This window comes from Lissotriton vulgaris, chromosome 5 (assembly GCF_964263255.1).
Source record: "Lissotriton vulgaris chromosome 5, aLisVul1.2, whole genome shotgun sequence".
NCBI classification, from domain to species: domain Eukaryota; kingdom Metazoa; phylum Chordata; class Amphibia; order Caudata; family Salamandridae; genus Lissotriton; species Lissotriton vulgaris.
This window is the reverse complement of record NC_141693.1, coordinates 57,443,503-57,459,479: the sequence shown is the minus strand read 5'-3', so window position 1 is coordinate 57,459,479 and position 15,977 is coordinate 57,443,503. Positions and strand designations below refer to the sequence as shown.

The 15,977-nt window shown below is 49.1% G+C and overlaps 1 protein-coding gene across 1 annotated transcript in view; it reads left to right on the top strand.

Annotated features, from left to right (window-relative positions):
• The window catches only part of LOC147710143 (E3 ubiquitin-protein ligase TRIM11-like), a 166,211-nt gene that overhangs the window by 110,957 nt on the left and 39,277 nt on the right, over positions 1 to 15,977 (top strand). Inside the window, exon 4 of the mRNA XM_086920837.1 lies at positions 2,714 to 2,736. Coding sequence (XP_086776963.1) covers positions 2,714 to 2,736 — 23 coding nt within the window. The remainder of the gene's footprint in view (positions 1 to 2,713; positions 2,737 to 15,977) is intronic.

Sequence of the window (15,977 nt, the reverse complement as noted above, 5' to 3'; positions counted from 1 at the left end):
TTTATTAACAATCCAGCACACATTCCACGTTACTAGGCTTACTTGGCGTTCATTTATACTTGTGTCTTTTATTTTAGGTGTGTTTTTACCTTAGGTTATTATGTACGGAGTCATCTTTCCCATATCATCCTTCATTGTCACCCCTTTAGTTGTGTTTACATTTCCCTTGACCCTAATATGCTCTCCTATTTTACTATTTTGGTTAGTCCCTACTTCGCTGGCTATAGTTGTATTAAACCTGCTGCCGAGAAACGTCTGACCAGATATGGGTCTCTAAGGCACAACCTCCTTTCCCCCCCCCCAGATTACCGCTTGAATTAGTCATAGAATTATCAAGTCAGTCATTTAGGTCTAACCCTGAGAGGGGTTCAAAGAGGTTGTGTAATGGGACATTCCAATATTGAGTCGGATTTATAGGGTGATGGTTGTAATCAAAGAAAAAATCAGGTCTATTGGGGTATTGACACGGAATGGGAAATGGCGAATTATTAAAACTTTGTCTTATTAGGCTGGGGTGCTGTTTACGATTACCAAAAGGGTGGGAGTTGGGGTGACCCCATTTTGGGGGATGAGCGCGGGGCTTCATCAGTGCTTCGGGATAGAAATAACTCAGGTTACGAGGGGATACACTGCCCTCCTTTCTTCCCGAAAACCAGTCACAAATATGGGTGACTACTCTGTGATCCTTAAAGTTTATTATAATCACATCGCCCTCTATCTTTTGGTCTCACACCTACCCAGTCACATTGTCTAACAGACACTATTTCCCCATTTAAATGTGTTGGGAGCGGTCTATTAATCCGCAGCCAGTGAATAACCTTATTTTTTAAACTGGTATCTGGCTCTATGCTACCCACTGGTACCACGTGGACCCCAGTCAAAATAATGACATAATTCAATGACTCTGGAGGTAAGTCAACATTTCCCTTATACTTTGTTTTGGCCCGGTTCTGTGGTGGTACATTTGCTCTCCTCACTTCTGTAGCTACAGGAGCATTCATGGGAATTGTCTTAGTTTTTCCTTTTTGTGATGCTTGTGTGTCCACTGGTCTCAGGTTTTTATTATTATGCGAGGGAGTTCTTTTAGGGTAATCCTTAGTTTGGATCGAGGTATTCTGTGCAGGTTGTGTCTCCGAGTGTCCGGTTTCCTTTAAGTTATTTCCTCCCGGGCTTCATTAAGTGTCTGTGCTGCTAAGATACGGTCCATAGTTTCTCCCAGCCTTTTGACCCTTTCTAAAAGTGGCAGCATAAAAGATTTAAGGAGGCATTCAATGTCCTCGATAAGCCCTCTATGCGTCTGGCCTTCTGGGGGCATACTCAGATCAGCTTGTTGCTTACTTGCTGCCTCTTTCACAGAGACCTTGTTGAATTTGTCTGGGGGGTTCTTTGTTTGTAGTGATGTATTTATGATTATGGACCTTTTTTCTACCCCCTGCATTCCTCCTTTTTTTTCTTGGTGGTGAGTGGCATGCTTCATGACCTCTCTTTTTTTGTGCCTTCCCTTTAGGTGGGCTAACTGTTAGTAATGGTTGTGCCTCCCCTTGTGCCCCCTCCTCCAAGGATGAAATCACTACGAGGGAAGAATGACTTGTGTTAGGCGGCGAGACATGGTCCAACACTATTGGAGTGTTCAAGTCAATGAAACAATCGGACCCCGATAGTGACTCGATGGTGTCGATGGCATTTGTAGACTCCTTGTTAGTTGCATAAGGTGGGCCTTCTTGGAAGATCAGGGGGATATCATTAGTATTGAATATATCTATTTCTGACTCTCCCGCTGGTGTCGTATTATTAGGTGGTAGAAGGTGAGGTACCTCAATTCTTGCTGGGGCTAGAGGTTTATGTTTTAAAAGTTCGATAGAGAGGCGGCGCTCAGCTCTCTTTTCTGCCAGCGCTATCTCTCTGTCTAAATCCCTCTTTGCCCGTGCGAAGTACTTATCTAAGGGTCCCAATATACTAACCCCAACAGTCGAGGGTAGAGAGGAATGCAACTCATCTGATGACATGCTGTAGTCCCTGAATAATAATATTATTATGATAGTGAGAAAAGTAGCAATCGTACAATGACTCAACACTCCAGGGGGACCTTTGTGTGGAGTAGAACGGGTGTACTATCGACTTACAGTGCCAGGCGCGATGATCGATTACGTAGAAAGGAATGATGATCCGGCGTTAGAGGGTGGGCCCAGCCCGGCCGCGTCGGGTCCCGGACGGCCACAGACGGCCCGCCCTATGCCCGGCGTCCCGCGAGACGGGGTTGACGCTCTATTTCAGCGCCTCCGGGCGCCAAACGCTTACGAAGAAAGCCGCTAGGGCTGCTGGGGTGTATAGTTTTTTCCAGCCCACCCACGCTCCACTCGGCGGCCCTACTCCGTGGTCTCAAAGGAGTTAGGCGGCGGGAGGCGGGCAGGCGAATTACCCCAGGCGCTGCGCTTCACACTGATATGGCCCGGCTGACTCCACTTGCAAACTGCAGGCAAAGTCAATTGCGAGTTCTGTTCCCATTCAGAATATCAGTTTCTGCTATGTGATTTGTCGACATTCAGAATGTCACATTCTGTGCTTGGTCATGCGATGCCACAGAATGTGATTTGTCATGTGACCGCAGCCAACGTTTTCTAATCCTAGATCGAGTGTTTCACTCCTACAAATACTATCATAACTTTAACATCTTCTCTGGAAACTGATTTCACTTTGTTTTTCTGTTTTGCAGGATGTCAGAAGCACCCTAAGCAGGTAAGGCTGGTTTATTATTCTCCTCTCAGTGTGTAAGGAGCAGGTCTCACTGCTGCAGTGTGTAAATGCCACTACTGAGCTCACACAAAGTGCTAGGAAACTTTCAGATCCTCATCAAATCACTTTGTATCCTCAACAAAACTCTTAAGTACTCGGAAAATACCTTTGATTCCTCTGAAAACTCCCTTGTATCATCAGGAAATGCTCTTAAATCTTCCTAAATCCCTGTAAGTCATCAGAAAACTCCTTTGAATCTTGAAATAATTGCTACAGAAATGAGCTGCTGTCCTCACAAAACCTATTTGTATCTATAAAACCTACCTGAAGTCCTCAGAAGAGTTCCCTGTACACACAGAAAACTAATGCACATTCTGGAAACTTCCCCTTCGGTTTCTTCAATTAGGAGTTGTGGAAAAACGAATTCAAAGTTTCCGAACTACGATGCCAGTCTTAAAGACATCCCTTCAGTGCTTCCAAACAGCGTTGAAATATAATTAAAGCCATGTTCAGGCCTCATTCTTTAGTAAATTCCCTCCAAACTCTCCATCTTCTGGCATGTTTGCGTAATGTTTCCTTGCTGCAGTGTTACTCAACGTCCCCTTTGCGTAGTGTCCACGCTTATTCACATTCTTAAGTGGTCTGCGTACACCCATGGAATATCATGGTACGCCAGTTAGCACTAAAGAATGGTTCGCTACATCTATTCGCCCACGTCTCAACCAGGCGAATCCTTAGGGTCACCGCCCTCTATCTGTTGCAGCTCATTTAAGAGGTTGTCTCAACATGCTGCTATGGGTTCTCAACGCAGTTCTAACGTTTCTTCATGCTTGATGGAGATGCTTTCGGACTTGGCCCATGCGAACAATGAGTGACGCCATGCCCGTACATGTGGTGGGTCCACCACTTTCCACCGTCTAGTTAGGTGCCTTTTAGCTACTATGATCCCCAAGTCTTGGAACCTAGACACTACTTTGGTGGCAGGCGTCCTCCTGAATTGATACAGGAGGTATACAAAAGGTAGTGCTTGACCTGTGCATGTGTGTAATATCCTGGTTATCGTATTCCAGTACACTCCTATTCGGGGGCAGCTCCATAAGATGTGTACTAGTTCAGCCCCTGGGGGTGTTGTGTTTGTTTGTTGGGGTTGGTAGGATTTCTCAGGGCGCTTGCTGTGATCCATTTAGTGAAGTTGTCCACTGCTTGTTCCGTGTACTTGTGGAGGTGGGTAGGTGAAAGTTGAGGGTGTTGATCCAGCGTTGTTCTGATGCTTTGGACCGGCTACGACATGTTTCGCTGGCAGTGGAGGTGGGGGTTTTGAGGGGCTCTGAGATGATGAAGTGGACGCAGTGGTGGTCGGTCCAGGTGAGCTGTTAAGTGTGGGTGTAAAGATAGGGTCAAGCGTGTCTCCTGCGATGTGAGTGGGGTTGGTGACTAATTGCTCAAGTTTGGGGTTGGCCATACTTTCTGGGATGTCAGCCGTGTTGGTGTCATCAATGTTTTCAAGGTGAAAGTTGAGGTCTCCTAGGAAGATAGTTTCACCTCAATAGTGATAGGAGCGATGAAGTTAGAGAAGGGGTTGCAGAAGGGAGGGCCGAGTCCCGGGGGTCTGTAGGTGAGGGTTTCTCCAATCGTGGGTTTGCTGTTGGTTTGGAGTTGGAAGTTGAGGTGCTCCATGAAGGGGGTGGTGTTGTCTGTGGTGGTTGCACATTTGAGAGTCTCTTCGTGGATTATGGCTGTGATGCTGCCGTTTCTATTGGTCCTGGCTCTGTGTGTGATCTTGCATCCGTCTGGTATGGCTGTGGCAATACTGGGTGCTGATGCGGGGTTCAGCCAGGTCTCTGTAATGAAGACGGTGTCTGGGGTGGTGATGGGTTTACAGATTTCTGTGGCGTCTTTTCCAAGAGAGCGTGCGTTTTTCAGCAGGCAGTTGATCTCTCTGAACGGGTTGGCCACGGCCCTGCTGTTGAGTGTGAGTGACTTGTTGTGGCTGATGAACGTGGTGTCAGTTGTTTCACTTGTGATGCAGGTAAATCGGCAGTTCCGGCAGGAGAAAGGGCCATCTGTGGTCCTGGGTGAGGCCTGGGCGCAGCAGTTGTTCTGCCATCCGGAGTCCAGGGCTCTAAGTGCGTTTGATGTGAGGCACAGGCAGTCCGTGGTGGGTGGAGACCTAGAGTCCATGCACGGCCTACCCACTGTGCGCGTCTGCTGCGTGGGTGCGCTGTGGTCTCCATGCCAGAGCCTGGGTTAGTGGCAAGAGGGTGCCAATGGTGCCCATAGGGGTAGACAGAAGGCACGACGGGGAGCGATGCAGGAGGCGAGGTGTAAGGAGCGGCATTGCTGCAGGTAGCGGAAGGGACAAGGGATAGGCCGGGCAGGCAGGGAGAAAAGGAAGGGGAAGAAGCCAGACTGCAAGGTCAAGTGCAAGTGGCCCAGGATACCAGGGTCAAGAGGGGCGCAGCTGGACAGTAACTACTGGGAGTCTGGTGCAGGTTGGGCTGAGAGGAGAGCGCTGGGCAAGGTGTCATGGGGGACAAGGCCACAGAGCACTGTAACAAACTGTAGACGTAAGAGGAGTGGCCCAGCCTCCTCCAGTTTCTGACTGGCATGGACGGGTTCACCCTCTGCCTAGGCTTTGCTCGGGCACTGCCCACACAGCTCCCGCTGCGGAAGGTGCGAAAACGGGCCAGGCCCGCCTCCTGGAGGCTGCTGTCCCTGAGGGTTATGGCGGCGCTGCTGCTGGCTCTGGCTCCCGAGTGGAACTGGGAGAGTCGTGAGGCAGGAGTCCGGGGCCTGGAGAAGCAGGTGAGGGAGCGGCAGATACTGGGTGTCCCATCCTTGGTCTGTTGAAACACTATCTACCCTCTATGACCATTGCTTGACATCAGTCTTTGTAAGTGCCTGGGTTAGATCCGTAAAGGCTGTCAAGCTCTTTGTGAACCTACCACAGTATGTCATCATGCCTAGAAAACGTCTTACTCCTGTCATGAAAGTTGGTGTGAGTGCAGATTTCTTGTCTTTGACTTTGCTGGGATTCGGAGTCACCATTTCTGCTGAAAATCTCTGTTCCAGGAAACTGATGTGTTGCTTTGGAAAGTCACACTTGCAGGGTTTAGCCTGAGGCCGCTGAAGGCACTGTAGGACTTTGTGGACACAATAATGACTGTCACATTGTGTGCCTACACCAAGATGTCATCACAGATGTTAATTATTTCAGTCAATCCATCTAGAACTTCTGGGATGGTGTTCTCAAAAACATCAGCGACACTGGAGATTCCGAAGTTTAATCTTGTGTATAGTCTCAGACCCAGGTGTGTGGAGAAGGTTGTGATATATCAAAAAGTGGGGTCGAGCATCAGCAGGTGATACCCTGACTTAAGATCTGTTTTGGAGAACAAGCTAGCTCCTTTGATCTCATTTATTAGTCCATCCTTTGTAGGCGTGATATGTTGTTGTCTTTGGCATGCCTGATTTAGGAGGTGCATGTCCACACACAGCCACACCTCTCCTGGCTGTTTGGGCTTCCTGGTGACAACAGTTATGGAAACCCAAGGAGTGGCCCATAATCCCACTCGACGATGTCCGCCTCTTCCAGCCTTCATAGCTCCTCTTCCACTTTTGCCTGAAGATGAATCATCCCTCTGTGATGTCAATAGATTGATCGATCTGCAGATGCACAGTCTTTCCTTTCAAACACCCAAGGCCATGAAACAGGCTGTTGCTTTCCTGGAGAATATTGCCCAGCTCAGCAGTGGAGGCAAAGTGGATCAGCTGAAGACTTGTGGCTGCCTGCCAGCATTCCTGCACTCTTTGGTAATGAGCACCTCTGCCCTGACTGCTTGTTTCTCATGAGCGAGTTCCACTTTGAAGACTCCTGTTAATGGTAGTGTATTTGGATGTCTTTATCTTCTTTGTTTGATTATGGATTGAGCTCTCATCAGTTAACATGCACACACTGGCCAGGTCTTTTAACCAGGCATAAAACTCATCCATTGATCCATCAAGTTTTTATCTTCTTTGACAGCGTATGAAATCTTCATAGTTATGGTGTACCAGGGGTGCAAAATATATGCACTCACCATGGAGTGTGAAGCAGACTGGACCGAAAAGGATGTGTGAGAATCTGGAGCTCTCTCTTCCTCTCCTCCAAAACACCATTGATTGCAAAGTACATTTATGTTCTGTCCAGGCACACCTTCCAAGTAGGTGCCTGTGGAGAGGATGACCAAGAGATCGCGAATGGACTGATGGCGAGGATGGAAGACATCTTGGGTGGTCTGGATGTGTGCACGCAGAGTGGAGCAGGCGGGTAGTCAGTCACACCTTGAGGCTGGTGCCTACGATGTCGATACTGCAGGGAGAACACGTCTGCAGCAGCCAGGAGTGGTGACCTGTGTTGCAGTGATGTCAAGAGCTGAGGCAGTTGGGGTTTGCATGTAATAAAAAAAAAAAAGCTTCCAAAATGTAAATTACCCTTTTTTCCAAAAAGATGGGGATACTTTAGTCCACAAGGGAAAACCAAATAGGATGATGGACGGAGTGTTGAACATTACAAGCACTCACCCCCAGTCAACTGATCTGGGTTTAATCCATCACCGTTCTTTAGCCCACTCTGCCACCCCAGTTCAGACATGACTATATGCAAATCAGTCTGACCCTGTGCCTCATGGGAACAGTCCAGCCTGAACTGCCAAGCCATGTCTTCCCTGGACCGGAAACAAGCATCCTGGGACCAGTTTCTGGCTAATCAGCTGTCATCAGCCAGGCTAGCTTGAAGACAGTGGCAAAGTGAGCAAGGAACCCATGTGTGGGTATACCCTGCCAACTTAGGGCAAACAAAGCAAAACCAAAGGGGTTGATGGACTGAGTGTTAAACATTGCACGGGGGCAGAAAGACCTTTGGGGTCACATTGGAGGAGGAGGCTAGGCACGATGTGTGGGCAGGTAACCCCCACACCTAGTCGCAATACAAAAGCTCCCTGGTGTCTAGTGGGCTTTCTGCCCCTCCCACTGGGGCAGATTGGGTCAAAGGCCTCATCTGCCCCCTGGGTTGGACAGAAAGACTGTTGTGGTTCATTTAAGGGGTTGGGTTAGGTCCAATGCCTAGGTCGGGCGTTCCCACCCATTTCTCCCCCCAGAAATCATCCCTGGTGTCTACAGTGCTCCCCCCTCCTTCCAGCAGCTAAACAAAAAAAAAGAAAACGAACATAAACCATGGTGTATTATCATTTTATCTGGTATGACCTATCGGGACGCAAGACAGTTTGGCTGGCCGTCACAGGCATGCCAAACCATCAAGCGCACTTTGCATGTTGTCCACGCAGGCTGCATTACAGCCTGGGTCGTGAACATGCTCATGCTCCCAGTCCCTGGCTGAGCGCCGAACTACGACACTTAGACCAATCACAACTCTTCACTGCAGCATTGTGATTGGCTCAGGGGGGCCTGGTTGCTTCCTGCTTCTGGCCAGAGCAGGGCAATGACAAGGAAGGACGATGAGAAGATGTGGTGGAAGTAAGGTGAGTTACATTTAAAAAAAAAAGTTTTACTACCCTAATCCGTGCCAACCGCCACTGGGTGTTTAGTGGGTAAAAGCTGCCAATATACCCCCATGGGAGTAGAAATACTTTTGGGCCTGTGGGTAGGGGGGTGCATTACCCATTGCCTGAAGGGGGCTTTCTGCTGCCTGCTGGGGGAAGAGTGGAGGAAAGACCTCCTATCTACGACTGATGAGCGGGTACAGGCTAGGCCCAGGGCCTCAGAGGGCAGCTCGCACCCATTTTGCCGAGAGACCCGAGACCAAATGCTGCTTGTGGGGCCACCTCCGTCAGGGCAGGACTGCTTCATGCTGCAAGATATCATGGCCTCGATCCGGAGGATAAAGTCCTCGCTGGAAATACTTATGGACTTGGTCACGAATGAGGTATCCCTAATGAGGGCGGATCTGCGGAACATGAGCTAACGAGTGAAGGAAATAGAAGACACTACCACCTCTCTCGGCCTAGACACTGAGACCCTCAAAAGCCAAGTTCACGATCTACAAAAGGCTAATACCCCAATGGAGGCCTGACTGGAGGACTTTTAACGTAGAGTGCGACACAACAACATGTGCAATGCTCTTCCCAGCTAAATTACGAGTGGAAGCAGAGGGAATAACATGGTTTTTCATATCCCCAGAAGAGGCCTGGGAGTGGTTGGATGGTTGGCGTACTGTCAGCAAGCAGGGGGCTACGAACTGGCTTGGATGACGATGATGCCGTTCAGGAGATTCATCAGAGACACTCACCCCCAGTCACAGATCTGGGCTGAATCCATCATCATTCTTTAGCTCACTTCGCCACCTCGGTTCAGACCCAGTTATATGAAAATCAGTCTTGACCCTGTGCCTCATGGGAACAGTCCAGCCCGAATTGCCAAGCCAGGTCTTCCCTGAACCAGAAACAAGCATCCTGGGACCGGTTTCTGGATAACACCTTCATCAGACAGGCTAGCTTGAATTCAGTGGCAAAGTGAGCAAAGGACCCACGTCTTGGCATACCCTGCCAACTTAGGGCGAACAAAGCAAACACAAGGAGATGATGGACGGAGCGCCAAAACTTTTCAGACACTCACCCCCAGTCACAGATCTGAGTTGAATCCATCATCATTCTTTAGCTCACTTCGCCACCTCAGTTCAGACCCAGCTATATGCAAATCAGTCTTTACCCTGTGCCTCATGGGAACAGTCCAACCCAAATTGCCAAGTCAGGTCTTCCCAGAACCGGAAAAAAGCATTCGTCAACCCGTTTCTGGGTAACACCCTTCATCAGCCAGGCTAGCTTGAATTCAGTGGCAAAGTAAGCAAGGGACCCACATCTGGGCATACCCTGCCAACTTGGGGCGAACAAAGCAAACACAAGGAGATGATGTATGGAGTGCCAAAACGTTTCAGACACTCACCCCCAGTCACAGATCTGGGTTGAATCCATCATAATTTTTTAGCTCGCTTCGCAACCTCAGTTCAGACCCAGCTATATGCAAATCAGTCTTGACTCTGTGCCTTATGGGAATAGTCCAGCCCGAATTGCCAAGCCAGGTCTTCCCTGAACCGGAATCAAGCATCCTGGGACCGGTTTCTGGGTAACGCCCTTCATCTGCCAGGCTAGTTTGAATTCAGTGGCAAAGTGAGCAAGGGACCCACGTCTGGGAAAAGGTGATTCGATGGGTTACCGGGATCTCTCAGGGCACCAGGGTGTTTCTTACAGATCCCCAAGATATTGCGAATGCCTTCTCAGATTACTACAAGCACCTATACTCCCCAGTCGGGGCTACGAATATGTGACATTCCCACGACTTTCTCTGTTATTTAAGACTTCCTACACTCACTACTGAAGAAGACTGATCCTACAGAGGACACAATTGCCCAAGCGATTCGCAATATCGCATCAGGCAAAGCAATGTGTCAGAACGTGCTCCCGATATAGTTATACAAGATTACTATGACTCTTATTGCACCGCAATTACTTTAAATGTACTTGGAGAGTCGGGAAAAGGGGGTGCTCTCCAGAGACCAAAGGCTCGCTTCCATTTTGGTCCTTCATAAGGAGGGTAGGCCAGCTGAGGACTGCTCCTCCTCCAGACCCATTTCCCTCCTCAACGCTGAGATCAAAATTTTGGTGAAACTATTAGCCCTTAGATGAATACAAATTATTACCAAATTGGTGCATCCACACCAGTCCTGAAACACGACCTTCAATCTGCGATGTCTCCACGGAATGTTGGGGCTCGCCCTTTCTATACAAGAAGACGCAACTATTTTGTCCCTTAATGCTCGTATGGCGTTCGACACTGTGGAATGGCTATACCTTTTTGCTGTGCTGGAACGGATGAGCTTCGACCCCAAGTTCTTGTCCTGGGTACGATTATTATACACCAATTCCCTGGCCTGGGTAGTCATTAATGCGAAAACCACTAGATAATTCCCCTTGCGGTGTGAGACCACAACAGGGTTGCCCTCTTTCGCCTCTCTTGTTTGCTCTAGTTCTAGAACCACTGACGACCTGTGAATTCTCTCACCCTTTGATACGTGCCCTACACAGGATGGAGGAGTGGGAATACATAATTTCTCTGTACGCTGACAATATATTATTGTATATAGCAGCTCCCGCGTCTCCCTGAGTCGTATACTGGAAATATTCACAACCTTCGGTAGATACTTGGGATACACCATTAAGTGGTCTAAATGGACGCTTTTTAGGTTTCGCCTGTCGTTACTGCGCAAGCAGTTCGCGCAGGCGAAATCCTAATGATTACAATATGGGATATAGGAACGTCCCCCGGCTCCCATTGGCTAGCTCCATAAATGGAGGCTAGCCATTGGAAGCCGGATCTGTCCGTCAAGGCCGGACCAGATTCGTGGGCGTTCCCGCAATTTCTTCCCTCTCCGATCGTCATCGCGGCGGTGGGCGGAGTTTCGTTCTTTTTTTATGGGTTTGTTTTCGTCATTCCATGCCGACCACGGCCGCCGGAAGAAGTACAGGTGAGTGCTTTGTTTTTCTTGCCTTCCCGCCCCCCCTCCCCCTGTCCTGTGCCCGTTCCCGCCCCCCTCCCGCTGTCCGTGTCCCACTTGTAAACGCTTGTTAGTTTAGGTTTTTGCACTTAATGTTTTCACGTGTTCACTCTGTGGAGGCACAAGAAGCTAGAATACTGAGTGGAATAGATATGAGTCACCCACTGGCTTACTGAAAGTGCTTTGTTTTTCTTGCCTTCCCGCCCCCCCCTTTCCTGTGCCCTTTCCCGCCCCCCTCCCGCTGTCCGTGTCCCACTTGTAAATGCTTGTTAGTTTACCCCCCCCCTGTCCTGTGCCCGTTCCCGCTCCCCTCCCGCTGTCCGTGTCCCACTTGTAAATGCTTGTTAGTTTAGGTTTTTGCACTCAATGTTTTCACGTGTTCACTCTGTGGAGGCACAAGAAGCTAGAATACTGAGTGGAATAGATATGAGTCACCCACTGGCTTACTGAAAGTGCTTTGTTTTTCTTGCCTTCCCTCCCCCCCTACCCCCCCCCCCTGTCCTGTGCCCGTTCCCGCCCCCCTCCCGCTGTCCGTGTCCCACTTGTAAATGCTTGTTAGTTTAGGTTTTTGCACTCAATGTTTTCACGTGTTCACTCTGTGGAGGCACAAGAAGCTAGAATACTGAGTGGAATAGATATGAGCCACCCACTAGCTTACTGAAACAATATAAAGAGAGAGGCAAACAGTGGGGATCATAGGTTGGAGGCTGAATGGAAAAGGAGAAAAGCATACAAATGAATCTTAAAAATGGGTAGGAAGAGTAAGGGGAAGAAAGGATGAGATGCACAAAAAGAAACAAGGCCTGAGATGTAGAGATGCTGATAATGAAGGACAGTAGAACGCTAAATGTGGGGAAGAGAGGTGATGTAACAGGCGAACAGGGAGAGTGTGAAGCAAAAAAAATTAAATATATACTTAAAGAAAACAGAAAGGGGGTGCACACAAAAGGAATACACAAGCCTCGTGTAATTTCAATACATTTACACACAGCTCATTATACCTGCTTGTGTCACCAACTGTTAGTAGCTCTCGCCACCTAGTGGGAATATAAAAAAAAAGCTTTGCAAAATAATTTGAAAGTAAGTGTAAGGCTTGGATGCACACAGTGAATATTCAACCCCGGGCACGAGAGTAACCCAGCTCCGCAATTCGGTAGCTCTCTCCGCAGGTTTTGTGACAAATGGAGCACTTTAAGCCACATTATGAGAGCAAGCTCGTTCAAATCTGATAAGGATTTTTAAAGTATGTTTATGTGGGTTCTTTACGTGAGTTAGGGGGTAAATTGGTGGCAAATTGTGCATTTTAAAAGCACATCCATGAAGCTGTCTAATCTCCCATCCAAAGTGTGGGAACCAGCGGGGGGAGAAGGTCATGGTAATCCAGCTTGTTTGCCTGATGCTGACTTCCCTGGTGTCAGAGGCCTGCCCCCACCAGTTTCCCAGCTCAGCCACCTCAGCTCTTACCAAAGCAATGCACAATCCACGAAGAAGCCATGACGCTTGGAAACTAAACCAGTCTTTTTTGGCACAATCATCCTTAGCAGTGTCTGTGCAGAATAGGACCATGTCTTATACCTACAGCATTATAGAACTCCTCCTCAGCACTACGGCTATAGGGCCTTAGGGAAAAGTAGGAAGGGGCAGAGTTGCAATTACTGGCGCATCCCTGCAAATTTACAGGCTTGCGCCAGTAATTGTGCGCTGCAGCTCCGCCACCCATGATGCGCTGCATTTACAATGCGGCGCACCATGGGGCAAAAACAGCACAGATGCATCACGCATCTGTGCCGTAAAAGCGGCGCATTGCAGGAGTTGCATCGCAAGCGCGACGCAGCTCCAGCAATGCTTCGGGGGTGCCCTATCTGGACAATGCTGCGTCAAGCCTTACACCTGCTTCAAGCAGACGGAGGATTTTGACGCAGCATTGGCCTAAAAGTGACTGAGTGAAGTCTTGTAGATTTCACTCAGCCACTTTTAGGAAGCGTTCCTGCGCAGGTAAGCCCCCCTCTGTGCCAGAACGCCTCCTTATGGCGCAGGGCTTTACAACGTGACTCATCTCCCAGATGCGTCACATTGTTAATACCCTGCACCATGGCACACCTTTTGCGCCGCCGCTGCGTCACAAAAATGACGCACCAGCGGCACAAAAGAGGCGCAAGGGGCTTGTAAATCTGCCCCGAAGGGTCTGAATCAACAAGTTGATACTGAAATCTGAAAGACTCTTGGGAACTGTCTGCTATTCTCAAACTGAAAGAGTGAATTTCACTAAATCTACAGGGTAAGGCAATGGCCATTCAGAACCTGGCCACCAGGGTAAAACCCATGTAAGTCCCTCTCGCAGAGGAAAAAAGGTCAAAGTTCACCACGATTTTTCTTATCCCTAAAATTGGAAAGGAGACACAAGACATATTTCAAAAGCCAGGGACTGGAAAGGTCAAGAATCAACTTCATTACTTGCTGTATCTATCCACAGGTACATGACACTGTAGAATCCTCTGAGGAAGTGTCAGCATTGCTCTATGCAATCTAGTGAGTTATGATGAGCCAGGAGATAGGCGCAGTCATCTGATATATTGCTTCTCGCCAGTGAGGTTGAGAATGTGTAGAACTTCATCAAAGATTCAAGTTACAAGACATGAACCATGAGAGTATCCACAACATATTGATTGAAACCTTATTTGAAAAAAGAGATCTCAGCCTTGGGGTGAAATCCCATGCAGTCAAATGTTGTTCTTGCCCACTCTCACAATGTGGCATCTGTCTGTGCACGAATCAGCATGACTGCTAGCCATTTGACTAGAGTGTTGATTTTGTCTCGCTTTTTCCTTTCCTTTCGGCCGGAGAAAGTATGGCCTTTTTAGGTTTCGCCTGGCGTCCGCTGCCAAGCAGCGTTCGCGCCGGCGAAAACTTTTGAGAAGAGTATGGTGCCTTTGTCACGCCTCTCACTTCCATTGGCTAGCTCCATAAATGGAGGCTAGGCATTGGAAGTGAGATCTGTCCGTCATGGTCCGAGGCGATTCGTGGGCGTTCCGGCGAGGTTTTTCTCATCCTGCCCCTTTTCTCACGTCATGCGGCTGTGGGCGTGTGTTTTTTTTTCTTTCTCCCGTGATGTTTTCGTCTTTTTGGGAAGTGCCTTTAGCCCGAGTGGTCGGCGAGATTTACGTTGCCAGGAAGTTGTTGTTATTTTCGATCAGGTAAGCAGCATTTTGTTTAGAATTTGGCTCCGTGTTGTGAATGTTTGTGTTTGCACAGTATGCTTGTAACAGATATTTCTTTTATTTGAGATTTATTTTGGCTCGTCTTTTACTCGTCTCGTGTATCCCGTCTTATGTCGCCTCCCCTTTGTGTGTCTCATTGCTGTTTGTGCGTGTATGCTGTCTCATGTCTGTTTGTTTGTTTTACGTTTTTAGGTTTCGCCTCCGTGTGCCTGTTAACTCGCCCCCCCTCCCGCTGTCTGTGAGCCCGTTCAACCGCCCCCCTCCAGCTGTCCGTGGGCCCGTCCTACCCCAATGAAAAGGTAGCAAATGCGTCCACTTCGCATTGAAGCGGGAAGCAGGGAAGAAAGGGAGTTGTTTGACTTGGTGTCTGTTGTGGCAGCTGCTGGCTACCATCAGCCCCTCAGAGCTGCAGTTGCAAGCGTTGTAGTTGTCTGTTTGTTTGTTTTACGTTTTTAGGTTTCGCCTCCGTGTGCCTGTTAACCCGCCCCCCCCCCCCCTCCCGCTGTCCGTGAGCCCGTTCACCCGCCCCCCTCCCGCTGTCCGTGGGCCCGTCCTACCCCAATGAAAAGGTAGCAAATGCGTCCTTCGCATTGAAGCGGGAAGCAGGGAAGAAAGGGAGTTGTTTGACTTGGTGTCTGTTGTGGCAGCTGCTGGCTACCATCAGCCCCGCAGAGCTGCAGTTGCAAGCGTGAGACCCGTTAACGAAGGGGCACTGGGCCTCTCTTCCGGTGGTCCTCGCTTGGTACAGTGATGGTGCTCACAAGGCGCTCAGACGCAATAGCATCTTTTGGCCTGGCTGGTCTCCCTCCCTCGCTGAGCAGTGCCTAGATTCCGTTCAGCACGGCTGATTAGCTGACAACCAGCCAATACGAAGGGGCTCCTGCAAATAGTATCCAATAGCGCACGGTTCAGGAAGGGTGCACATCAGAGCAGCTGAGCACACCAGCAGGGGCTTATTTACACCAGGACCCGTGGCCATGAGGGGTCAACTTCACCTCCATTAGTGCCAATGTTTTATTACAAATGTATGTGAGGGGGCCCATTTTCTTCCGTAAACTAGTGCCCATGAAGCTCTTTCTACATCACTGCCCACACACCCTTGTTGACAGTCTGCCAGCCCTTCTTTCCATTTCATGGATTGCCACTTCCGGAAGCCCCACCGTCCATGATGTCTCCATCAAGCCAGGGGCCTGGGTAGAACAGTGACCCTGCAGACAGAGGCTCCAGGTTCAAGTGCCACCTGACCACATGGCCCAGTCTCAATCCGTGTACACAGACCACCAGGATCGGACTGGCCCGATTGGCTGGTCTGACAGATCAGTATAAGGGTCGTTTTTTGTTTTTTTTTAGAAGTTTGTAGGCCTATTTATGGCGTGATGGGTACGTTTTTAGCTATGATCCCCTGCTATTACATCACACATTGGCCGCAGACAACACAGGTGCATGCATGGAGCCTCCCATACTTTTTTAAAGAACAG